General features: G+C 49.9%; 1 protein-coding gene across 6 annotated transcripts; it reads left to right on the top strand.

Annotated features, from left to right (window-relative positions):
* The first annotated feature begins 724 nt into the window (after positions 1 to 724).
* LOC117878435 (zinc finger protein OZF-like) lies at positions 725 to 8441 on the top strand. 6 transcript variants are annotated; one of them, XR_004645976.1, is made up of 4 exons: positions 725 to 1047; positions 2741 to 2854; positions 3134 to 3228; positions 4854 to 5778. XR_004645976.1 is itself a non-coding variant. In XM_034772616.1 (3 exons), the coding sequence occupies exon 3, from the start codon at positions 3253 to 3255 to the stop codon at positions 4438 to 4440; it is 1188 nt and encodes a 395-aa protein (XP_034628507.1). In that variant the 5' UTR covers positions 866 to 1047; positions 2741 to 2854; positions 3134 to 3252; the 3' UTR covers positions 4441 to 4517. The 6 variants fall into 6 exon arrangements, 3 of the variants coding, with proteins under 3 accessions (XP_034628507.1, XP_034628509.1, XP_034628508.1); XR_004645977.1 differs by having other exon boundaries at positions 4857 to 5778; XR_004645975.1 differs by lacking the exon at positions 4854 to 5778 and adding an exon at positions 7957 to 8441 and having other exon boundaries at positions 726 to 1047.
* The last annotated feature ends 17355 nt before the right edge of the window (positions 8442 to 25796 follow it).

The following is a 25796-nucleotide window of genomic DNA, read 5'->3' on the forward strand; positions in this document are numbered from 1 at the left end:
GAAAGCTTCTGCTCAAATAAATGTGTTAGTCTCTAAGGTGCCACAAGTACTCCTGTTCTTTTTACAGATACAGACTAACACAGCTGCTACTCTGAATCAAGTCACAAGGACTTTTACTCAAACTACCACTGATTAGTTCTGTGATCAGCAGGGCCGGCTCTGGCTATTTTGCCGTCCCAGGCAAAAAAGCCTCCAGCCGCCTCCCCCCCCCCCCAGCGCGGCAGGGGGGGGCGGCCGGAGCCCCGGGAGGAGGGCGGCGAGCCCCGGCCGGGGCTCCGCTCTCCCCGGCGGCCGGAGCTGGAGCATGGCGCCGCCCCCCTCCAGGTGCCGCCCCAAGCACAAGCTTGGTAGGCTGGTGCCTGGAGCTGGCCCTGGTGATCAGTTTAGGGTAACCAGATGTCCCAATTTTATAGGGACAGTCTCTATTTTGGGGTCTTTTTCTTATATAGGCTCCTATTACCCCCCCCACACACACCCCGTGTTCCGTTTTTTCACACTTGCTGTCTGGTCACCCTAGATCAGTTGTTCTCTCTCTGTCAGGATGAGGTCTGATATGCAATGTTCCTGAGTGGGATGCGGCAACAGTGGAGTCAGGACATTGTCCTCTGTGACATTTAGACCCCGCCCGCCCCCAGGGGCTCGAACAGCAGCAGGTGTCACTCCGAATGAAGCACCCGCAGCACACAGCTCTTACTTTCTGGCTGCTCCGAGAGTCGCGCACCCAGTTCCCTGGAGCCCCCTCGGCCCCGGCCGCCCCGTTTGATCCGGCTCCGACCAGGGCTCGGGCCCCGCCCCCGGCCCCGCCTTGCGGCTGCTGCAGGGAGCGGGCGGGGCTGGCAAGTGAAGGCAGCACGGGGGGGGCAGCGGCTTCAGCAGCGGTTACTGCGCATGCCCCGGCCCCCAGCCAGACTAGCCGACCCCGGGAAGCGGGGCCCCCTCCGGGCTCCCTCGCTCAGGGCCGCGGAGCCGGGGCTGGATTTCCCGGGTCACACGCTGCCGCCGCCGTCGCCGTCTCCACTGGGAGCCGAGCCCCGGCCGAGCCTGCAGGTGCGGGGGCCCCGGGCAGGGAAGTGACTCCGCCCCAGCGGCCCCTCCCCCCCAGCTCTGCTCCCGGGGGGCTGCGAGTCCCAGAGCTGCTGCCCCCCGACCCCCCCAGCGCCTGCAGGAGCCGGGCCAGCCCCGGGAGAGTGACCGCCCCGGGCCGGGCCAGGGCCCGCGGCTCCCAGCCCGAGGGGGCAGGAGGGAGCCGGGGCAGAGACTGGCAGGGGCAGCAGGAGCAATGGGGGGTTCCCTGCTCCCAGCCCCGCCTAGCCCCATTCCCTGCAGCCCCCCGGGCAGTGACTGTCCTGGGGAGGGGCAGGGAGAGGAAAAGCCAGTTCCTGCCTTTGCCTGGTCCCCGCGCTGCTGGGGGAACGCACTGCCTGGGGACATGGTCACGGGGATCCCCCAAAGAGGCACCTTTGATTCTGCTCTTTGGCTGCACAATTTTATCCTTTTCAGTTGTTTATAAAATGCTGAAATTATGAGATGGACCTTGGGTCTGAGCTTGTCTGGCAGCGCCAATGTTCATCTTCAGGGTAGAAAGTCTCTCTCCAGAATGAAAAAGTGTTATCAACTTTTGAACTAATTTGGTAGCAGAAGCATTTAGGCTGGTAACTTTATATTTGAGACGGAGAGAATTCCTAGGTCAGACATGCTTATCTCTCAGCTCTGGTTAAAAATGACATAAGAATGGCCATACTGGGTCAGACCAAAGGTCCATCTAGCCCAGTATCCTGTCTACCGACAGTGGCCAATGCCAAGTGCCCCAGAGGGAGTGAACCTAACAGGTAATGATCAAGTGATCTCTCTCCTGCCGTCCATCTCCACCCTCTGACAGACAGAGGCTAGGGACACCATTCCTTAGCCATCCTGGCTAATAGCCATTAATGGACTTAACCTGCATGAATTTATCCAGTTCTCTTTTAAACGCTGTTATAGTCCTAGCCTTCACAACCTCCTCAGGCAAGGAGTTCCACAAGTTGACTGTGCACTGTGTGAAGAACTTCCTTTTATTTGTTTTAATCCTGCTGCCCATTAATTTCATTTGGTGGCCCCTAGTTCTTGTATTATGGGAATAAGTAAATAACTTTTCCTTATCTACTTTCTCCACATCACTCATGATTTTATATACCTCTATCATATCCCCTCTTTTCCAAGCTGAAAAGTCCTAGCCTCTTTAATGTCTCCTCATATGGGATCCGTTCCCAACCCCTAATAATTTTAGTTGCCGTTCTGTGATGTGTGTGTTTTCTGAGGGTTGAATAACTCTCCATTCTGCACACACACCGATTTCTTCTTCCGTTTGGTAAGTTTTGTTTATTAATTTAGGATCTGATTTTACCAACACTTCCACACATGCTTGTCTTTAGCCATCTGAGCTGTCTCATTGACTATTAAATCGCTGTTTCTGGTCAGGTTTAAAAATGTCTCACAGATTTATTCCCGGTGGCAGGGGCTGAGTCTGTGCTATAATCAAACGACCAAGGCCTGGAACTTTAATTACGGGACCCTAAACGTACATTTCCAAATCCTTAGTCAGGCAGTGGAATAAGTGGCCTGGTATCAATAGCTCTGGACACTCAGAACCGAACCCCGGCGTTGCAGGCTCAGCGTTTTTGAAACTCAGGTCATTTATTGAGATAACTGACTGTTGGGCCCTAACTTCATGTAGCTCATTTGTTTGCTTGACCCCAAGTAGAAGTTCCAATTTCCAGACCTGATGTGATCTCTTGGCTGGAGTGAAGGGAGGAGCTGTGGGGCCCCAGACTCCAGGGAGAGGAGGAAAGAGAGATACTGAGAGATGCCCACAGAGGTAAGGAATTGGCAAAAGTGGCTCAGAAACTGTGTTTTACACCCTCATGGCAAATGACACTCCTGAGTTTTCACCAATCCTGTGTGCCCATGTAGAAACACTCTCCTCCATATTCAGATGGGAATGAGGTGGCAGAATTGTTCCCTTCTTTCTCTACTCTGAGAAAGGATTTGGGGGCAGTTGTTTGGTTTGTTTCTCCTTTCCCGCTCCCCTTTGTGATGTCCCCTTTTTTCTGCATCTCAGTGGGTGACTCCAAACCGGATTATCTCTCTGTCCCAGCAGGCGATGGGACGGTTAGTGAGACCGAGGAGGAGAACCCTCAGCGGGAGTCCTGAGCAGGTGGAACCACATAGGACAGTTTGGGAAGATCCAAGGTGAATATTTCCCAGTGACCAGGGATGGGAAAAACTTGTAAGGCCCAGTCCAGGCCACAGGGGCAACAAGGAAAAGAGCCAAGGCAGAGACAGGGTGAATCAGCTCACCGGAGCAGAGGGGTTGGAAAAATCAAAGAAACTGCCCAGCAGAGAATCCCCACTGGAGACAGACCCAGTATGTTTGGTGACTCTGGGAAAAGCTTACCTGGGAGTTCAGCCCATCTTATGCAGCAGACAATCCACAAGGGGAAAAAACCCTATAGATGTGCTGAGTGTGGGAAAAGCTTTTCTCAGAGTACTACGCTCATTAACCATCAGAGAATCCACACAGGAGAAACACCCTATACATGTCTGATGTGTGGGAAAAGCTTCCGATACAGTTCAGTCCTTGCTACACATCAGAGAAAACACACTGGAGAGAAACCTTATAAATGTCCTGAGTGTCAAAAAACATTCAGTGGCAGTGGAAACTTTAACAGGCATCAGAAGATGCACACAGGAGAGAAGCCCTTCAAATGCACTGAGTGTGGGAAAAGCTTCAGGGAGGGCTACCACCTTGTTTCACATCAGAGAATGCACACGGGAGAGAGACCCTATGAATGCCCTGACTGTGGGAAACACTTCTCTGACACTGCTGGACTCATTATCCATCAGAGAATCCACACAGGAGAGAAGCCCTATATGTGCCCCAACTGTGGGATCAGCTTTGTTCAGCCCTCACAACTTGTTAGACACCAGAGAATCCACACGGGAGAAAAGCCCTATAAATGCCTGACCTGTGGGAAAAGCTTCAGTGATAAGTCACTTTTAAATCAACACCAGAGAATCCACACAGGAGAAAAACCCTATACATGTCTGACCTGTGGGAAAAGCTTCAGATACAGTTCAGCTTTTACCACACATCAGAGAAAACACACTGGAGAGAAACCTTATAAATGCTCTGAGTGTGGGAAAAGCTTCAGTAGCATCACAACCTTTAACGGTCATCGGAAGATACACACAGGAGAGAAGCCCTTCAAATGCTCTGATTGTGGGAAAAGCTTCAGGAGGCGCCCAGACCTTAATGTACATCAGAGAACACACACAGGAGAGAAACCCTATAAATGCCTGATCTGTGGGAAAACATACCGGTGTAGCTCACACCTTTCGAAACATCAGAGAATCCACACAAGCAAGAAATCCTTGAAGTGCCCTGAGGGAAGGGCCAAGTGAATAACGTCTTTGCCAATTCCCTTGAATCTCAGAGCGTCAGGCCAGGCTGGAGTGGCTGTGTAATGGGGATATGCAAAGATTATAAAGCAGAGAATAAAATCGCATTCTGGGGACAGAGTTATGTAGAGCAAGAGGCTGGGATAAGATTCCCACATTGGGATGGGATTGGTTTATGATTTTTCAAGAAGCTCTGAACATCCTCTGATCAGCACCTACATTTAAGTTAATTCCCCACAATTTGTCAGTTCAGGCCATAGTCAAGGAGCATGTTGGATTCCTTGTTGACACTAAGCTCTCACATAGCAGCATCTGCAAGTAACGTTCTCAATCATCTCTCCTTGGCTAGGAGATGCTGTTCCCTCCAGGCAGACAAAAATCTGGCCTCAGTTACTCACAGCTTTGTCACCCCTCAGCAGGGCTGCAGCAATGTGATCTGCCTGGCCACGAAACCATCAGTGTCGAGGGACCTTCAGCTAGTACAGAACGCTGCAGTGCATCTTCTCTGCAACATGAGCTCCTGTGAGCATACGCCTGTCCTCCGCTCCCTACATTGCCTGCCCCAGAATATCAAATTATGTTCAAGATCTTGGTCCTTATCTTCAAGGTGCTCCATGGCCTGGGCCCGGGTTATTTAAAACACTTCCTAAAGCTCTATGAAGAAGACCATATACAGCAACTTTGCAACTCTAGCACGTTGAAACTGGTTACAGTAAGGGTAACGTTTATTTATGCGGAGACAAAACTGCCTTGGCCAGACTCAGATAGTGGAATGAACTCCCCCCGGAGCTAAAGACCATCACCAACCTGACCACCTTCTGCTCCAGATGTAAGCCACATTTCTTTGACTTTGCCTTCTGTAGTATAAATATATATCAACACATGTACTTACTGCCACAAACAAAACCTACCATAACAGAACTCTTCCCTGCACACACTTCTCCCTCAGGAAATGGTGAGAGAACAAACATGTGACAGAAGGTTGCTTACAGCACTACTGAAAGGTGCTCACATACTGTGGGGATGAGCCTGGTGTAAGCATCCACACAGAATAGAATTCTGCTGCCGTGCAGCTACAATCTGATTTTCTTATTCTCTGTAATTTAGCATCACAGACTCATCGAGGATTAGGGTTGAAGAGACCTCAGGAGGTGTCTAGTCCAAGTTCCAGTGTCCCTCTAATTTTCCCCACTCGTGTGCGGAATGAATCTTGTTATGTGACACCAGCATGGAGGTGATGTGTGACAAATCATTTCCATATTGGGGCACATAACAAAATTAGTGGGGTGGGGCTGATTGGTTTGTTCGGTGTTTGGGAGGGGGCTCCAGGCTAGAGCAGAGGGTTGGAGTGTGGGGGTGAGGGCTCTGGGGTGGGGCTGGGGATGCGGGAGGAGGGGATGAGGTTCTGACTGATGATAAAAATAGATAAATACACTAGCCAGATTAGATTTACCAGAAACTATAAACTGTGCAGTCCCAGTTTCAGAACGTGTGTTAAATTGTCTTGCTTTCAGACCCTATCTGTATAGAAATTGCATTAAAGCCCAAATGTATAAATTTTCAATTCATGTACGTTTTATATAGGATCAAAGAGACTGTTGTATTGGGACCACATGGCCTTTACCTTTCACTTTCTCAACACTTCTCTATCCCTTGCAGTCTGTCTTTCACCTACTCTTTCTGCTCAGGTTGCTTTCAACAAAAGGCAAGAGTAATTTTCTCTTCTTAATTCGGTTGCCTTCAGTGATGTCGCTTTCTCCTTTGCCTTGTGTTTTCAAACAACAGTTCTTGATTTTGTTTTGGTGTTTCTCCTACCTGCCCAGATTTTCATCAGCACCCTTTGGGAGCTCCTCTTCTTAGGGTGGCTAAAAATCACAACTAAAATGTTTATTTAAATTGTGACATTTTAAATATAGGTGTTGTTTTTTTAATTTAAATCAAATTTCTTATTTACATATTGCTAGTTCTTCTCTTCCATTTTAAAGTCTTAAATTGTCAAAGTGATGTTTTCTACTTGTTTGGTTTTTTAGTTTCCTAAGTGTTAATAACCACCTCAACCTCCTGCCCTGAGCCCCCTCCCGCATTCCAAGCCCCTCACCCCCAGCTCTACCCCAGAACCCGCACCCCCAGTCGGCACCCTCACCACCTTCTGCACCCAGCCCCCTGCCTCAACCTGCAGCCCCCTCCTGCACTCTGAACCCTGCATTTTTCGCCACACCCTGGAGCCTAGGGGACCCACAAAATCTAATAGCTCTGGGCCCCCAAAAGAGTTAATCTGGCCCTTGGTGGAGACCGGCTGCACGGGGACTCAGGCCAGAGGACTCCCCCAAGCCCTCTCCCTGCCAGCAGCACGGTGTTCCAGGGGAAAGGGCCTCTCAATCCCTGCCAGGCACTGGCAACATGGAGCTCTGGGGGAAGGGGTCTCTCTCTCCCCACCGGCAACAGCGAGCTCCGGGGCTGGGAGAGAGGCCTGCAGCAGCCCTTCATGCCCCAACTGGCTCCCCTTCCACCTACCTTTCTTCTCTCCAGGCCCTTGCTGCGTGGCCCTTTATAGCTGCTGCGCGGCTGAGAGGGAACTTAGACTCTAATCCCCTGCTCGAAGCAGGACCAACCCCAACAAAATCATCCCAGCCAGGGCTTTGTCAAGCTGGGCCTTAAAAACCTCTAAGGAAGGAGATTCCACCAGCTCCCTAGGTAACCCATTCCAGTGCTTCACCACCCTCCTAGTGAAATAGTGTTTCCTAATATCCAACCTAGATCTCCCCCATGGCAACTTGAGATTGTTGCTCCTTGTTCTGTCATCTGCTGCTACTAAAAACAGCTGAGCTCCATCCTCTTCAGGTAGTTGAAGACTGCTATCAAATCCTCCCTCATTCTTCTCCTCTGCAGACTAAATAAGCCCAGATCCCTCAGCCTCTCCTCATAAATCATGTGCCCCAGCCCCCTAATCATTTTCATTGCCCTCCGTTGGACTCTCTCCAATTTGTCCATATCCTTTCTGTAATGGGGGGACCAAAACTGGATGCAATATTCCAGGTGTGGCGAAACCAGTGCCAAATAGGGGGGAATAATCACTTCCCTTGATCTGCTGGCAGTGCTCCTACTAATGAAGTCATTAGCCTTCTTGGCAACAAGGGCACACTGCTGACTCATATTCAGCTTCTTGTCCACTGTAATCCCCATGTCCCCTTCTGCAGAACTGCTGCTTAGCCAGTTGGTCCCCAGCCTGTAGCAGTGCATGGGATTCTTCTGTCCTAAGTGCAGGACTCGGCACTTGTCCTTGTTGAAGCTCATCAGATTTCTTTCGGCCCAATCCTCCAATTTGTCTAGGTCACTCTGGACCCTATCCCTATCTTCCAGTACAGAGATAGGGTCCAACTTTTCATTTCTACTTGATAATACGTTATTTAATAAAATGGATACATTCAGGAGCAATAATGGTCTCCATGAGGTTTGAAATGCAATGTCCTGACCTTGGCCTTGGGATGACGGTTTATTTGTGACTTTCCTGCTGTGCAGGAGGAGCAATAACATGGGTCTGAGTTTCTCAGATTCAATCATCAGCGGAGGAGACAGATGTGAAAACGGGCCTTCATGGGGTGAGATGGGACCTTCAGGAAAGTCTCTTGATATGTTTCTTTTAAATTACAGAGTCTAGCAGGGCTCTGCTGTTTAATCCCTATAGTTACCATGAATTCATAGATCTAGAAGGTTTTGCTCATTGGTTCTGAACCCGCAAGCCCGTGGGCCACTTACAGCCCAACCAGCACGCAGCTGTGGCTCATGTGACATCCTCAGGGCCATTCAGGTGGTATCTATGTTATGTGGATGCAGCCCACATCACACAGAGAGAGCTGCATATGAGGCTTGAGAACCACTGGTTTAGCTAGATGACTGAGTTGCTGATGCAATGTTCCCTCTAATTTTTTCTATCCATATGCAGAATGAATTTTGTTATGTGCACCAATAAGGATGTGATATGTGGTAGGGGTGGGGCTGAGGTGTTCAGAATATGGAGGGGGCTCAGGGCTGGAGCAGAGGGTTGGAGTGTTGGGGGAGAGGGCTCCAGCAGGGGGTGCAGGCTCTGGGGTGGGTCCAGGGATGAGGGGGTACAGGCTGCGGTGGCCCTCTCTCTGTGCAGCAGCCTGGGGCCAAGGGAGAGGTGCCTCGCCCCAGCTGTGGCAGCTCTGGGGTCGGGGCTAGGGGAGAGGCACCTCTCCCCGCCTGCATGACCCTTGATAGCCTGCTGCGCAGCCGCGTGGCTTAGAGGGAACTTAGGTTGCTGCCAGGCACCATGAAGGAAACACCATTGAGTGGTGCGATCACCACAATCATTGATACAAACAGGCTGCTCCATGTATAATGGCAGTTACACAGCCAGACAGCTTTGGACGGGTTGGGAGACACCCACAGTGATGCCCTGGATGTATGGCTGGAGGAGGAGGAGGAGGAAATTGCGCAGTTACCTCTGCATGACATTTTCCTGGAGTGGCTTCCCTGGGTGAAGTGCCACATCTGGGCTTGGCTGACTAGCATGGGCTGGTGGGGCAGGAGAGTGCTGCAGAGCTGGGAGGAATGGCAGTGGGAGCAGAACATGGGGAGGTTGAAGTGTAGGTTCCTAGAGAACTGTGCAGCGCTCACCCCGGAGCTGCAGTGGTGGAGTACTAACATGAGAGTTCCGCTCAGCATGAAGAAGCATGTGGCCAGGGCCAGCATTAGGGCAGGGCAATGTGGTCCCCTGTCTAGGGTGCTCTAGCCAGGGGGCACCCGGTGCAGAGGCTGCCTGTGGGTTGCAGCCTGGCATGGCAGGAGCATCTGCTTCCCTGCTCCTGAGCAGAGTCCCCCCGCTCCCCACCCCACAGGGTGTCCCTCCCAGCCTGGCTCCAAGTTCTGCCCCTACACTCTGCCACTGCGAGATGGGTCTCCCTGTGACATTGCACTCCATATTCTTTATGGAAATATGCTTATGAATATGCTATAACTGGAATATGCTTTATGCAAACTGCCTCTTGTAACATATCATTGAAAAAGTTATAATCTACTGAATGTGTTAATCCTATTTGTATGCATGTATCATTTCTATGTCTGAAGTTAGAAATATGAGGTATAAACTTGTATTACTAATGTAGTCATACTAAGTGAGGCCCATTAATGGTATTTCAGGAACTGGATTTAACTAGAACTAGTTGTGAATGGTTTTGTTTTCCTGTGAGTCTTCCTTCGGATGTGTGGGCTAGCCCATAAAGTATGGAGACTGGGGTCTCACAGGGACATGTGACCATGTTGCCTGATACTGGAATCCATCTTAAACCAGGTACTTTTCCATGAGGAACTGGGAGGGTCCAGCTGAAATAACGGACTCCCGCCTTTTGCCAAATCTATATAAGGGGATGAAACAGAATAAAAGCTGCGGCCAGTCATGAGGAAGCCTCTGCTTACCATCCAGGATGTCTGCTGGAACGAACATAAACTAAACAGAGGGAAGGATTGGGCCCGGACTAGAAATGAGTCTAGTCTGTGAAAAAAATTTACTGGAACATCTTTGAGGGTGAGATATTACATGTAACCAGTTTCTTAGTGTATTAAGCTTAGCCTTGCGTGTTTGTTTTATTTTGGTTAGTAACTTACTTTCTGTTATCTCTTATAATCACTTAAATCCCACCTTTTATACTTAATAAAATCACTTTTGTTTATTAATAAACCCAGTGTAAGCAATTGTTACTTTGCAATGAGAAAGAGGGCGAATAATATGAACTCACACTGTAAACAACTTTCTACAACGTGAGACGAATTTATCTGGGGTTTAGGCTCCCAGAAGGGCTGTGCACTGAGCTGCCCCAGGGCTGAGTAAATCTCGGTGTCTGTGTTCCGCAGAGGGTGTGGCCCTGTGCTGGAGGAGTCCTGCAGGGCAAGGGGTGCCCATGCTGGCAGAAGGGTCAGGCTCAGTGGTATCTCAGCACATCAAGTGACAGTCCCAAGGGGGGCTCTACAAGTGAACCTGCCACACTCCCCTTCCTCTCCCCCCCCCCCCAGATTGTCCCAGCCCTGCCATTCTTCTTTCCATGGGACCAATGGAAGATGAATGTGGCCAGCCAATGGGAGCTGGAAGTTGTCAGACTCTTCCAGGGTGGGAGGAGACGGGAAGGGACTGGGAACTAAAACTGCAGAGCAAAGAGACCAATAAGTCTTAGGGGGTCCCAATCCAGTCTCCCATTGCCCCCAGCTTCCAGGGGACCTCTCACTGTGCCACCAGCTCCCAGCGGACCCCTCCCAGTGTCCCCTGCTCACACCCACCCAGCTTCCAGGGGCCCTCTGTGTGCCTCTAGGTCCCAGCCCACCCAACTCCCAGGAGGGCCCTCTGTGCCCCCAGAGCCTGGGGGACTCCTCCCTATGCCCAGAGCTCCCATCCCCCTCCATGTCCACACAGCTCCCAGGAGGCCTCCTCCCTCTGCCCCATAGGTCCAAGCCTCCCAGTTCTCAGCCCTGTTATTCTCCCCAGTTTTCAGGGTCCCCCTCCTGCATGCCACACTCTGTCTCCCCATGCTCCTCAGCTCTCAGGGGCTCCCCCTTTTTCTTACTCAGACCAAAGGGATGTGCTAGTGCAGGGGATTGGGGATATTTCAGGAGCCAAACTTCCACCATCACTACCCACCCTTGCTACCTCCAGTGCGCTGGAGCATTTTAACCTCCCTTTTCCCCAATAACCCCCTGCTCTAGGCCTGGGGAGGGGCACTTGAACACTGGAGATACTCAGTATGGGGGTGGGAGAAATCTGTTCTTCTGGAGCCTGCATGTCACTGCCCCTCTCCTCGTATCCCCACACCGGTGTGATTCTATCTATACACCTCTGGTTCCCTCCCCCCTTTCTGGGGCTCTCAAATCACCAGGTGCCTCTGCCACCACAGTCCTCTGGTGCCTTCCTGTCACTGTGCCTCCCCTTGGGCTGCCGACCCTCTGGGGCTCTGGCAGAGGAGCTGGATGCCGTGCTGAGTGGGAGTGGTTGGCAGGTGCAGTAGAGGTACGACTCTGCCCCAGAGCCCACTCACCCTGTCAGAGTGCAGCAGACCGCCCACTACATCGTCTTGGCTGTCCTGCTCAATGAGCAGATAAGGGTTCCCTGTAGCACAGGCAGGGGGGTCAAAGTGACTGCTGTGGGGTTTCCTATGGTGCCCATCACCGTGGCATCCAGACGTGAGTCACTGCGGGGCAAGACCGTCCCTCTGGCTGGGTGATGCAGTCAGGGGGGTGCTGTGGTTAAGAGGCAAGAGGCAGGATGGGCCTGGCGTGCCAGGTCATGGAAGGGAGTTTGGGGCAATGGGGGAGGGGAGTAGAGACAGTGTGGGCTGGATGGGAAGGTGGAGGGGAGCCTTGGAAGGCATCTTCGGCCACGGGTGCCAAAATACAGGTTTTCCCAGGGTGCTGTTTTCCCTAAGGATGGCCCTGCATGTGGCCATTGCCATCCAGGAGCTCCCCACATCTGACAGGCACAGGTGGGTAGTTAACCAGTGTAGTGCAGCTGGATCAATTGTTGGGGACTCGTGTGCTGGGCTGGGGCATGAAGCCTGGCAATGCACAGGAAGTTATTGGTGGCTTTGCATGGTTGAGGTTCCTGAGTGGAATTGCTGGGACTCGTGCCTAATCATTGTCCCCCGCACCAGGTCTTACAGCTTATAGAAGGCCTGGACTATCCTTCATGGTGCAGCAAGGCCTGGTGGGTTGCCCTGGCAAGGTCCCTGGTATTCATGTGGGGTGATCTGGCCAGGTCGGTGGTGACAGGAGCTTCTGCTTTCCTTTTTCCAATGAAAATGGGAACCTTTGCTCCCAAGGCGAGTATGGAGACTCAGGTGTTTGTGGTTCCTCCTGTGGTTCTGAGAGACCCCCTTACCCTCTGCTTCCCTGGCGTAGGAACCTTTCACTGGAGAGGAGAGAGCAGCCATTGGACTATATGCTGAGTAGCTGCAGATTGACAGCTCTGTGCCAGGTGCTTTGGGGAGATCCGCACTGATGGGTGGATGGCGGACAGGGAGAGATTTTCTGGAACGTGTGGAACAGGCAGAGAAGATGCCACTGTGTAATGCCCCAAATAGTAAAGGAAATAGGGGCATGAAGGTGCAGTGATCCTAGCAAGGTGGAAGGGCGGGAAATGAATGTGCTGAAAGCAAAGCAATGACTGAAATATGTTGCAGTTTTGATTGCATTAGGAATTGCTCCTGGGAATGTTACATGTTGGTGGGAATATTCCAGACTGTTTTTTTTAGTAGAGTTGGACATTTAAAAAAATGAAGTAACTCCAATTGATTAAAACAAGTTACCCAATAACATGATGCAAAGGTAGGAGCAATGGAGCGGAGGCTGAGCATAGCCCGAGTGCTCAATGCACCTCCGTGTGTGTTGTTGGGTTCCAACACTCATGAAAGTTGGGTGCTAGGAGCTGGTCATAGAGGGACCATCAGCTCACGCTTTGCTTTTCCTGAGGGTGGAATAGCGGGGGCAAAGCCCTGCTACTTGAGAGGGGGTGGAGTCAATGGAGATTGCACTCTCCTGTGTTCTCGTCTGGGTGCAGGACATGGCTCGATTGGGCGGCTGGTCATGATTTTGGCAACAGAATGTTCTTCCACACAGCTGTTTGCATCTGCACCAGATGCATCATCTCTCTTTCCCCGGCCAGGCACTCCCTTTCCATCTCTTTCTGTTCACTTATGAGACTTTCACATCGCTTCCGGAAACCTCTTCTCCACACTTCTGCCTACAGAGCCCACTGCTGGGAGGAAACCACAATTTCAACAGCCATGTCTTTTCTCATCTTCTTTCCGTTCCCTTGAAGATTTGCCAGGCATTCAGTGGCTTATAAGGCCCCTCTGTGCATGGACTGTGCATTGCAGGTGCTAGGGGAAGGCAAAGATATCAGAAATTGTTCTTGTGCCAACACTCATTTCTAAGACAGCCATGTTAACAGATTGCTTCTGTTTCACTTTTTAAATGCAACTCCCATGTGCTCTTGCAGACTGGGCTCCTCTTAGAGATGCTAAGGGTATGTCTACACTACGAAATTAGGTCAATTTTATAGAAGTCGATTTTTTAGAATTAAATTTTATACAGTCTATCGTGTATGTCCACACTAAGCGCATTAAGTCGGCAGAGTGCTTCCTCACTACGTGGCTAGCATCGACTTACAGAGCAGTGCACTGTGGGTAGCTATCCCACAGTTCCCGCAGTCTCCGCTGCCCACTGGAATTCTGGGTTAAGCTCCCAATGTCTGATGGGGCAAAAACTTTGTCGCGGGTGGTTTTGGGCACATGTCGTCAGGCCCCCCTCCCTCCCTCCCTCCTTCCGTGAAAGCAATGGCAGAGAATCATTTCACGCCTTTTTTCCGGGGTCCCGTCTGCCGGGCCCGCTGCCTGCCTGGATGATCGGAACCCCAGGCAGGCAGTGGGCTGAGTGGGGCGGCGGACGGAGCCCGAGACCGGCAGCAGGCTGAGCGGCTCAGCCCGCTGCTGGTCTGGGTCTCCGTCCGCCAGCTCCTGCCAGCTGGGGTCCCGCTCAGCTCCGCTCAGCTGGCAGAACTTGATGAGGTCAATCAGGGGTGCCTGGACAGACATGGCTATCCTTCTCTTAGAGCACCCAATGGGAGTGACTCCAGATCATTCTCTTCTTTAAGTTTCCTCTCATGGAGATTCAGTCCTGCCTGGAATATCATGTGAACTGGAGGCTTCTGCCTCAGGCTGCTCGCCCTGCCGGCAGCACCGCGCGGTCGCACCTACCCCAGCCTGTGGAATGACAAATCCAGAACAAAGGATTGCACTCTATGGGCCACGTTAAGATTATTTCAGAGTCCTAGATAGCATTTAGTTCCTATAAAAGGCTTCATGAAAATTTCCTCCGCCCCTAACAAAAATGTTAATTTATCAGAGCAGCTGAAAGGGTAAGGAACCCGGGACCATAACTTAGGCCTGGTCTACACTAACCCCCCAATTCGAACTAACGTACGCAACTTCAGCTCCGTAGCTGAAGTCGACGTACCTTAATTCGAACTTACCGCGTCCAGACGCGGCAGGCAGGCTCCCCCATCGACTCCGCGTACTCCTCGCACGGAGCAGGATTACCGGAGTCGACGGGGAGCACTTCTGGGTTTGATTTATCGCGTCCAGACAAGGCGCGATAAATCGAACCCAGAAGTTCGATTGCCTGCCGCCGAACCAGCGCGTAAGTATAGACAAGCCCTTAGAGAGAGCTTCCATATTATTTAACTCATAATTGATATAATTCAAAGTAAAATTTCACAGCGTGGTCTGTTCTAAGACTAAAAATGCAGGAGGGGAGTCAGAAAAAGGAACAGTGACCTGTTTCTGCCTGGTTTCAAACCAGGGCCATTTCATGTGTTAGGTGAACGTGATCATCACTACACTACAGGGCTTTCACATGTTAGGTGAACATGATAACCACTACACTACGGGCTTCTCTTTTTTTGCCACAGACTTTGCTGAATGCACAGAGATTTTTTCTCTAGCTACAGAAGCTACCTAATGCAATGTCTGCATCTATGGCCTTCCTGCTCACAAAGCGGTCATGCCCTCGCCCAAGACTGACACAGCACGGAGTGCATGTGACACAGCGACCTAGCTCGGGTGCTGGCGAGGCATGATACTTTTGCCGTTATGCAAACACAGCAATTCTTTCCTGGCCTCTGCCACTGAATGCCTCCATGCATTACGCTGTGCCCTATCCGTGCGGGAGGACTGCATGAGCTCGGAAAACATGTCATCACAAGTGCGTTTTTTCACCTTCTAATCTGCGATTACCTCAGGGACGGAGATGATATGGGAAGCTTAGAAACATTCTGGGGGAACTGCATGGCAGGACTGCCCAGAGGGGGGGGCAAATGGGGCAATTTGCCCCGGGCCCCGCAGGGGCTCCCAGCCCCGCCTCCGCATTCCCCCGGCGCTTCAGTGCACTGCGTCAGGAGCGGCCCTGGACAGCGCTGCAGCAGCGTGGCTCCAGCGGGGCCTGAGCTCCTCCCACTGAGTCAGAGCTGTGTGGTAAGGGGGCGGGGCTGCGAGCTCCGGTCCCGCTGGAACCACGCTGCTGCAGCGCTGTCCAGGGGCCAGGGCAGCTCCTGGACGCGGCGCGCTGAGGCTCCGAGAGAGGGGAGAGGCAGCGGTAACCCAGGAGCGGCCCTGGACAGCACTGCTGGGGGGCAGTTAGGGGACAGGGAGCAGGGGGTTGGATCGTGAGCGTTCTGGGGGTCTGTCAGGACTCGGCGGGGGGATGGATGGGGTCAGGGCAGTCAGGGGACGGGGGGGTTGGTGGGGAGTGGGGTCCCGGGGTGGTGGTTGGGGGGGGGCGGTGAGGGGACAAGGAGCAGGATGGATTGGGGATTCTGAGGGGAGCAGTCAGGGGGCAGAAAGTGAGTGGGGGTCAGATGGGGGCAGGGTCAGGCTGTTTGGGGAGGCACAGTCTTCCCTACCCTAAAGCTCATTCAGCAGTTTGAGGCTTGCAGACAGCTATTTAACACAATGAGCCAAGCTGTTACCTTTTCCCTTAGGGCTACCATCTCTTTCACTTCTCAAATGCCAAAATATAGTCTACATTTAATTTCAGTGCCATAGGGAGATGGAGGGTAGCTTCATTTAAAATTAGCCACTTTAGATTAACAGTGATAGAGCCAAGAGAGCCATGGAGGAGGGATCACATGAGAAGAGCAATATTATACACCACCTACCTCCTTTCTAACCCTACCAAGGGAGACCCCCCCTCCCCTGCATTCCCCAAGACTCCAGAGGGGTTAATTCAGTGGTTCTCAACCTTTTGTACTGGTGACCCCTTTCACATAGCAAACCTCTGAGTGTGACCCCCCTTATAAATTAAAAACACTTTTTAATATATTTAACACTATTATAAATGCTGGAGGCAAAGTGGGGTTTGAGGTGGAGGCTGACAGCTCATGACCCCCAGTAATAACCTTGTGACCCCCTGAGGGGTCCTGACCCCCAGTTTGAGAACCCCTGGGTTAATTTAATTTAGCACCCTGTGTCCATTCACATGCATGTGCTATTTTGAGCATTTCCGTTTTCACAACATAGGCTCATCCCAGATTCTGGAACAAGCTCAAATGCTCAGTTCATGGAGTATGTACATAAGCTGTACTAAAGACAAACCCATAGTAACCGTCTCCAGTTTGTGAGGGACCCCATGGAGCCAGTCTCTAGGAAACAGATAAATTCATGGAGGTTAAGTCCATTAATGGCTATTAGCCAGGATGGGTAAGGAATGGTGTCCCTAACCTCTGTTTCTCAGAGGGTGGAGATGGACGGCAGGAGAGAGATCACTTGATCATTACCAGTTAGGTTCACTCCCTCTGGGGCACTTGGCATTGGCCACTGTTGATAGACAGGATACTGGGCTGGATGGACCTTTAGTCTGACCCAGTGTGGCCATTCTTATGTTCTTACGTTCTAACCTAAATGAACCCAAAGTTATGCAGACAGATATAAGTCAAGGAAGCCAGCAGAGTATCAGAAACCTAGAAAAATCTTTGACTGGATGGGCTCAGGCGTTTGGTCACAAGCTGAGGTGGTTCAAAAGTTTTGGATTTTTTTTAAGCAGAATTTTTTTATTGTTTCTTTAAACAATCAAACACAGCAAGCAGCAAATATTTGGCCACACACTTCTGAAACCCCAAACCATGTTCAGGTTTTGGCAGACTAATTTCAGCTTTTCAATTAAAAAAAAAACACAACAAATTTTGAAGAAAAGCAGACATTGTCCGTGATTTTTTTCTGCTTTTTAAAAACCCCTAGTTTTCGATCCAAAAAAAGTTTTAACCGAAAATATTTGTCCAACCCTTTTAATGAGCTTTTAGCACTAGCTGATGCTGAGAACCAGTGATACCTTGTAAAGGTGACTTGAAAAGAAGTTTTCTCAAAACTGGGTTTGTGCCGAGAAGCAGAAGGTTTTTAAATGTTTATTTTTCCCAGGACCACCCTGGGGGGAGTAAGGGGCAAGTGGGACAATTTGCCCCGGGGCCGCAGGGGCCCCCACAAGAATATAGTAGTCTATAGTATTGCAACTTTTTTTTTTATGGAAGGGGCCCCCAAAATTGCTTTGCCCCAGGCCCCCTGAATCCTCTGGGCGGCCCTGCTGCATGGTCACCTGTGCTGCTGAGTGCTACAGAGTTCGCCACGCTGGCCAAACAGGAAATGAAATTCAAAAGTTCCCGGGGCTTTTCCTGTGTACCTGACTAGTGCATCTGAGTTCAAAGTGCTGTCCAGAGCAGTCACAATGGAGCACTCTGGGATAGCTCCTGGAGGCCAATACCGTCCAATTGCATCCACACTACCCCAAATTCGACCCGGCAATGTCAATTTCAGCGCTAATCCCCTTGTCGGGGAGGAGTACAAAAATCGATTTTAAGAGCCCTTTAAGTCGACAAAAATGCCTTTGTCATGTGTACGGGCGCAGGGTTAAATCGATCTAACACTGCTAAATTCGACCTAAAATCGTAGTGTAGACGAGGGCTAAGACGTTTTCCACCTTACTTCACCCTTGAATAGGATGCCTGTACAACTGCTGGGTGGGGGGGAAGCAAGGGATAGGTTAATATTTGCGGATACACTTCTGCAGTCTGTTCTTATGTTGGAGGATTTTAGCTTGAGATGTGTTCCAGAGAGGCAGAGAAGGTCTTGTTCAAAAAAGGCAATGGGTAAATCAGCGAGATCCGTAGTGTTGCTATTTTGGAAGATGGGGCCCCAAAGCTGGTGCAGGAGTGGAGGGAAAACACTCCCTATCCTGCCAGCCCTTGCAGTGTGCGTCATGCCAAAATAGAGTACTGTCCGCCCCTTAGAGAAGAGAATTTAACACCTGAAGATTACCACAAACAGCACTGCAAAATTAATGGACTTCTGCAATATTTGGTCTTTTATATAACCTCGACCGAGGCCATGAAGCACCCAGAAGATAAGGTCCAAGATTTTGAATATGATTTGATAATCCATGAGAAGTCAGTGTATGGAGCAGAGGAGAGGTGTGATATGCTCACAGGAGCTTGTGTTGCAGAGAAGATGCACTGCAGCGTTCTGTACCAGCTGAAGGTCATAGAATATTAGGGTTGGAAGAGACCTCAGGCGGTCATCTAGTCCAATCCCCTGCTCAAAGCAGGACCAACACCAACAAAATCATCCCAGCCAAGACTTTGTCAAGCTGGGCCTTAAAAACCTCTAAGGATGGTGATTCCATCACCTTCCTAGGTATAATATATGGAGATATACCTATCTCATAGAAATGGAAGGGACCCTGAAAGGTCATTGAGCCCATCCCCCTGCCTTCACTAGTGGAACCAAGTACTGATTTTGCCCCAGATCCCTAAGTGGCCCCCTCAAGGATTAAACTCACAACCTTGGGTTTAGCAGGCCAATGTGCAAAAAACCACTAAGCTACCCCTTCTCCTCCTTCACCTGTCCCATGCTTCACCACCCTCCTAGTGAAATAGTGTTTCCTAATATCCAACCTAGACCTCCCCCACTGCAACTTGAGACCATTTCTTCTTGTTCTGTCATCTGCCACCACTGAGAACAGCCGAGGTCCATCCTCTTTGGAACCCCCCTTCAGGTAGTTGAAAGCAGCTATCAAATCCCGCCTCATTCTTCTCTTCTGGAGACTAAACAATCCCAGTTCCCTCAGCCTCTCCTCATAAGTCATGTACTCCAGATCCCTAATCATTTTTGTTGCCCTCCGCTGGACTCTCTCCAATTTTTCCACATCCTTCTTGTAGTGTGGGGCCCAAAACTGGACACAGTATTCCAGATGAGGCCTCACCAATGTCGAATAGAGGGAATAATCACTTCCTTCAATCTGCTGTCAATTCTCCTACTAATACAGCCCAATATGCCATTGGCTTTCTTGGCAACAAGGGCACACTGCTGACTCATATCCAGCTTCTCTTCCACTGTAATCCCCAGGTCCTTTTCTGCAGAACTGCTGCTTAGCCAGTCGGTTCCCATCCTGTAGCGGTGAATGGGATTCTTCCATCCTAAGTGCAGAACTCTGCACTTGTCCTTCTTGAACCTCATCAGATTTCTTTTGGCCCAATCCTCCAATTTGTCTAGATCACTCTGGACCCTATCCCTATCCTCCAGCATATCTACTTCTCCCCCCAGCTTAGTGTCATCTGCAAACTGGAATTAATCCCATCATCCAGATCATTAATAAAGATGTTGAACAAAACCGGCCACAGGACCGACCCTTGGAGCACTCCACTTGAGACCAGCTGCCAACTAGACATGGAGCCATTGATCACTACCCATTGAGCCTGAGGATCTAGCCAGCTTTCTATCCACCTTATAGTCCATTCATCCAGCCCATACTTTTTAACTTGCTGGCAAGAATACTGTGGGAGACTGTATCAAAAGCTTTGCTAAAGTCAAGATATATCACATCCACCACTTTCCCCATATCCACAAAGCCAGTTATCTCATCATAGAAGGCAATCAGTTTGGTCAGGCATGACTTGCCCTTGGTGAATCCATGTTGACTGTTCCTGATCACCGTCCTCTCCTCCAAGTGCTTCAAAATGGATTCCTTGAGGACCTGCTCCATGATTTTGCCAGGGACTGAAGTGAGGCTGACTGGTCTGTAGTTTCCTGGCTTCTCTTTTTTCCCTTTTTAAAATATGGGCACTATATTTGCCTTTTTCCAATCGTCTGGGACCTCCCCCGATCGCACAAACTTTCAAAGACAATGGCCAATGGCTCTGCAGTCACATCCGCTAACTCCTTTAGCACCCTGGGATGCAGTGCATCCAGCCCCATGGACTTGTGCATTTCCAGCTTTTCTAAATAGTCTTGAACCTGTTCTTTCACCACTGAGCAGGGCCAGCTCTAGGCACCAGCAAACCAACAAAGGCGGCATTCCAGGGGCAGCTCTCTGCGTTTTTTTTTTTTTCTTGGGGTGGCAAAAAAACTAGAGCCGGTCCTGCCACTGAGGGCTGCTCACCTACTCCCCATGCTGTGTTGCCCAGTGCAGCAGTCTGGGAGGTGACCTTGTCTGTGAAGATCAAGGCAAAAAAAGCATTGAGTACTTCAGCTTTATCCACATCATCTGTCACTAGGTTGCCTCCCCCATTCAGCAAGGGTCCCACATTTCCCTGACCACCTTCTTGTTGCTAACATACCTGTAGAAACCCTTCTTGTTACTCTTCACATCCCTTGCTAGTTGCAACTCCAGTTGTGCCTTGGAGAACTGGTTAAAAGACAGGGAACAAAGGTAGGAATTAATGGTAAATTCTCAGAATGGAGAGGGGTAACTAGTGGTGTTCCCCAAGGGTCAGTCCTAGGACCAATCCTATTCAATTTATTCATAAATGATCTGGAGAACGGGGTAAAAAGTGAGGTCGCAAAGTTTGCGGATGATACTAAACTGCTCAAGATAGTTAAGACCAAAGCAGACTGTGAAGAACTTCAAAAAGATCTCACAAAACTAAGTGATTGGGCAACAAAATGGAAAATGAAATTTAATGTGGATAAATGTAAAGTAATGCACATTGGAAAAAATAACCCCAACTATACATACAATATGATGGGGGCTAATTTAGCTACAACAAATCAGAAAAAGATCTTGGAGTCATCGTGGATAGTTTTCTGAAGATGTCCACGCAGTGTGCAGAGGGGGTCAAAAAAGCAAACAGGATGTTAGGAATAATTAAAAAGGGACTAGAGAATAAGACGGAGAATTTATTATTGCCCTTATATAAATCAATGGTACGCCCACATCTTGAATACTGCGTGGTCTCCTCATCTCAAAAAAGATATACCCAGGGAGCTGCCTCTGTCCTGGGCACCTGAGGCTAAGCAGAGATGTCACTGCAGTTCCGGGAGCCACTGAATTAGTTTCTCAGTTTCACGTGAAGCAGAGGCTTCACTTGAGCCTGAATGCGAACGCTCCATTCCCAGCTTCAGAGACACAGCAGAGAAAGTTTTAGTGATGAGTGAGCAGAGGAGGCAGGTACCAGTCAAGCTCCCTCCCATAAATGCAGCCTCCACACTCCCAGCTCAGAGAACAGAGAGGAAGGTGCAGCACTGGGGAATAGCCACTTAAGACCTGAGAGTAGGAGGTGGCATGGGTGGGGTGGCTCCATTCCCAGTGCAGAGAGAAGGGAGGGGGGGCCAGTACCATAGGCAGAGCATCTCCCCAATCCAGGAAGCAGTGAGCAGCTCCATTGGGAGAGCCCAGCCCTGCCCAGAGGAAAGGCAGGATGTTGGAGAAGAGCGATGGGGAGACCCCCTGCACTGGGGTAAAGCAAAGGGATGTGTCAGCCCTCAGGGCAGAGAGCTCTGTTCAGGTGCTGCTCAGTGAGAGTGTTTCTGTTCAGCAGCTGCATGAACTCAGCATCAAGGTTGGTGTCAGGAGTGTCTGTGTGACTCCAGCCTGGGATCTCCTCACTGTTCAATGTGTGCATTTTTAGGGCTGTGTGTGTCATGGTCACTGTCAGTCGGTTGGTAACTTTAGCTACAATCTCATGAAGCTGTTTTCTTTGGAATTTTCTCAGAATTTAAAGCTAATCTTCACCTGCAATCTCACCCAGTCTGAGTGCTCCTCTTCTTGTCTCCAGTGCAGATGGCAGAGAGCCTGGAGGGAGAAAGGAGAAAAGAGAGATGAGATTTCAGGCTTTCTTATTTATAACAGCATCCCCATGCTGAACTCATAGAGCTGTGCTTTCAGCATGGCAGAGAAACAGACAGAGAGGCCCAGAGACACACTCAGGTATTTAATATAAAGTCGTCTGTAAGCCTTCTATTTCCTCTCTCTTTCAGGCATCTCCCAGCAATGGACCCAACACCCAGGAAGTCTCACAACCATCCCAGGACACACAATCTGTCAGTGTGATTTACTTCTCCCACATCATCCCCTCCCACCCTTCAGACCCCGGTTGGTTTCTCTCATTCACTCACTGCCTTTTGTCACAACCTAGACCCAGGCCATGCAAAGACTTTGGCAGAAAAGTAACTTGACCCACGTTGGTCCCTTTGACACTAACGGGATGTTCAGAGTTTGTGAAATCCTGGCTCTAATTGTGAGCTGTTGGGGCTGTTCACTCAGCGTCTCTACAGAGAGCAGCACGATGGGGTGGTGTGTAATTGTCCCAAGTTACTGGGTGGGAGTCAGGCTGGTTCTGGGTTGTATTGTTGTATTATTCAAAAGGAACCCAGCCCTTGCTGCTGTTGATTGCAACTGGCAGAAGGGTTACATCCACAACAAAACTGTTCAGACTAACAGTGGTTATTTTTGCTGCAAACAAGTCTAATCCCAATGGTATTTGGCATGGACCTGCACTGTCTGGATCCCTTTTATGTGTAGACTTAAGGTGTTCAGGGTCCACACAGGGCTTAACACAGTGACCTCCTCTAGTGCAGACCAGCATCTGATTTTAACCCCTCATGGAGCAATACGGGAATTCAGAATCCCAGTGAGAAACCTCCTCTCCCTGCTGGGCCTGGGACCTTTATCAAGGTGTCTCCCTCCTAACAGCTGCACTTCATCACTGCTCAGTGCTGCTGTGGAGGCAGCATGACCTAATGGTTAGGGCACTGGTCTGGGCCTTGGGAGACTTAGGTGCTATTCCCATCTTTGTCCCTGATCTGCTGAGTGATCTTGGGCAAGTCTGTGCCTCTGTTTTCCCTTCCACCCTTTGTCTTGTTTATTAAGACTGTAACCTGCCCAGGGCAGGGATTGTCGCTCGCTGTGTTTTGTGCAGGGCCTAGCACAATCACGGTCAGATCTCATTTGGGGTCTGTTGAGGATACTGAGATGAAAATAGTAATAATAAACACTGTGGTACAAATCAGTAACAACAACAGCTTGTAGCTTCCTAGTCTCCACGCTGAAGGTGACACTCTCAAACAGACTGGCCTGCAACTCATGTGCTTTATACCTCATGGATAATTTAGCTGCTTCTGTTGTGTAGAAAGTTCTCTTATGTCACCAGTGGGAGCTGGGAGGAGGATTCAGCTTCTCAGACAAAAATTCTCTCACATCAGACATCTTTAAATTCTTGGGGGGGGTGTTGCCTTTCTTGCCACACTGCGTATCATTTACTTTTTAAAGCATCTGTCATACAATGAAGGCTTTACAAAGCTGAGTAATGCAGTTACACTGGGTTCCCTGCAACCATGGGGCCCTCAACAGACCCCAAGTGGGAAATGATTTGGGAAAGAATTCAGCTTCTCAGAGAAAGGTTTCCCACATCAGATATCTTTCAAGTCTTCATGCTGCATAATTTACTTTTTTATAGCAAGCTTCATGCAATGGAGGCTTTATAGAGCTCAGTGATGCAGTTACACCAATAGCTGTGATAGGCAACTTTCTATTAAATTAATCTGTAATTAAAATCCAAAGTTATTACTCTGATTAATAATGTATTAAGTTATCCAAAATCTAAAGTCATTCAACTTAACAGCAATTCCTTACCTTGTACTCCAAGCAGCCTCCTCTGTGGAAACCACAGTGTGAGCCCTGTGAGTCCCTGACAGATGGCAAACTAAACAAATAGAAGTTTGATCCTCTTCACAGAACGGTTTCAGAGGCTTCCAGTTCCTCACACACCCTCTCCCCTCCTGCTCCGTCCAGTGCCTCTAAACTCAGCTGTTTGGCTGTTTCTACTTCTATCACTAGTTGCCTATTTGGTCTGAAGTTTCGTGTTCCATAGTCTCTCCTTACTTGGAATAGGAGGCATCTGTATCCGATCCCTCCCAGCATTGACTGGTGCAGGCGTGGCTGAGATTGTGCCCACATTGCAGAGTGAAGGGTTCCATGAAATACTCCACACAGATTGGACAAGTAGCTTCATGCTGGAGACTTGCCACAGGGTTCTTTGGCGCCATGGCTCCTTTTGGACAGTGAAACAGAGTAAGGTTCACTTAAATTCACCCAACCTGCAATACAACTGGGTGTTTCCTTTCTGGCACCGACTCTGCTGTTTGCTCAGGGTCGAGCACCAAAGAACGACACTGGAACAGAGAGAAGCTCAGGGGGTTGAAAGCTAGCTAATAATCACAGACTTCAGAGGTTCAAGGGACAACTGTGCAGCCATTTAACCTGAGTAGTACACAAACACTGAGTCAAACATGGCCCTGGGCAAAAAAATCAGAGTTTGTGTAAAGGGTCGTAGTGTTACAATCTACCTCTGTCAAAGGGCTATTTTTTATTTTGGGTAAATGCAATCTGAGTACAGCAGAAAATTCAGCAGGTGCTCAAACTATGTTTGAAAAGAAAGTACAAATGCTTGTTTGGCGGGAAGGGGGAGTTTGTCGCTATTCATCTTTATACAGTGCAAGCTCTTTGGGACAGGGACATGTAAGCTACCCAGCAGATTTGTGTATTGTGTATTTTCTTGGGATGGTGAGCTGGGTACACTGTCTTCTTCCTGGCCTGCCACACACAGAGCCTCCAACTTGGGAGAGGTGAATGAGGACTCTAGAGCAATAGTTCTTAGAGAGAACACCCATTGACATGCATGGGGTAGTTCCCTCCTCTCAGAGCTATTTGCTCAGGCTCTCTGCAGACTCAGGCACATGGCACTGTATCCGTTATGCTTAGGTCACATTTTCAATCACAAGGGCTAGCAAGTTACATTTTGATTGTTGATATTTTGTGATGAAACCAGAGGTCTGTTCTAATCAGGCGACTCCAGAGTTTGGTCCCTAGGGAAGAGTCCACAGTACCTGTGCTTAAACCTACACCTGTATGTATGTTCCGTGCAGCAGAGCAAGGGCTGCAGTGTTCACAATGAATGTGAACACCTGGCTGGCAGTGCCTGGGCTGTCAGGGGAGCGGTGTGCACAGCTCGTTCCTTCCATTCCCGGCCTGGCAGCAGCTTGGACACATCTTGCTTCAATCCTGTGTGTGAGGAAAATGCCTCACACAGAGCTCTAGTGCCCACATCTCCCTAATGAAGAGTGCGGGGTTGACAGGCTGTGACAGTGGCCAGGGCTCCCTGCACCTTCCCAGACGAAGGAGCCTACAGGGGAGAGATTTAGGTGGAGCCAATGATCAAGGGAGAAACTCCATGAAAGTGGGAGATTCTGTGGCTCTGAGACACTCAATCAGAAAAGGGAAGGATTGAATTAACCCAGATCCACAGTGCTTCCTACCTTGTATTTCTGCAGCCTCCTCCATGAGAAGCACCGTGTGAGATCTGTGCTCAGGGGCTCTCTCACAAACCTCAGACATGGCTTCCCCATCCTCCTCCCAGAATAGATCCAGGGCTCTGCTGGTTTGAAATCCATCTTTTTTAATTTTTCCCCACTGTATTTGCTAGCTGATTAGTTATTCCAGAGAGCTCCTTTCCAGATCCGTGCTCTGCAGCTGGG

This window comes from Trachemys scripta, chromosome 5 (genome assembly GCF_013100865.1).
Source record: "Trachemys scripta elegans isolate TJP31775 chromosome 5, CAS_Tse_1.0, whole genome shotgun sequence".
Lineage (NCBI taxonomy): Eukaryota > Metazoa > Chordata > Testudines > Emydidae > Trachemys > Trachemys scripta.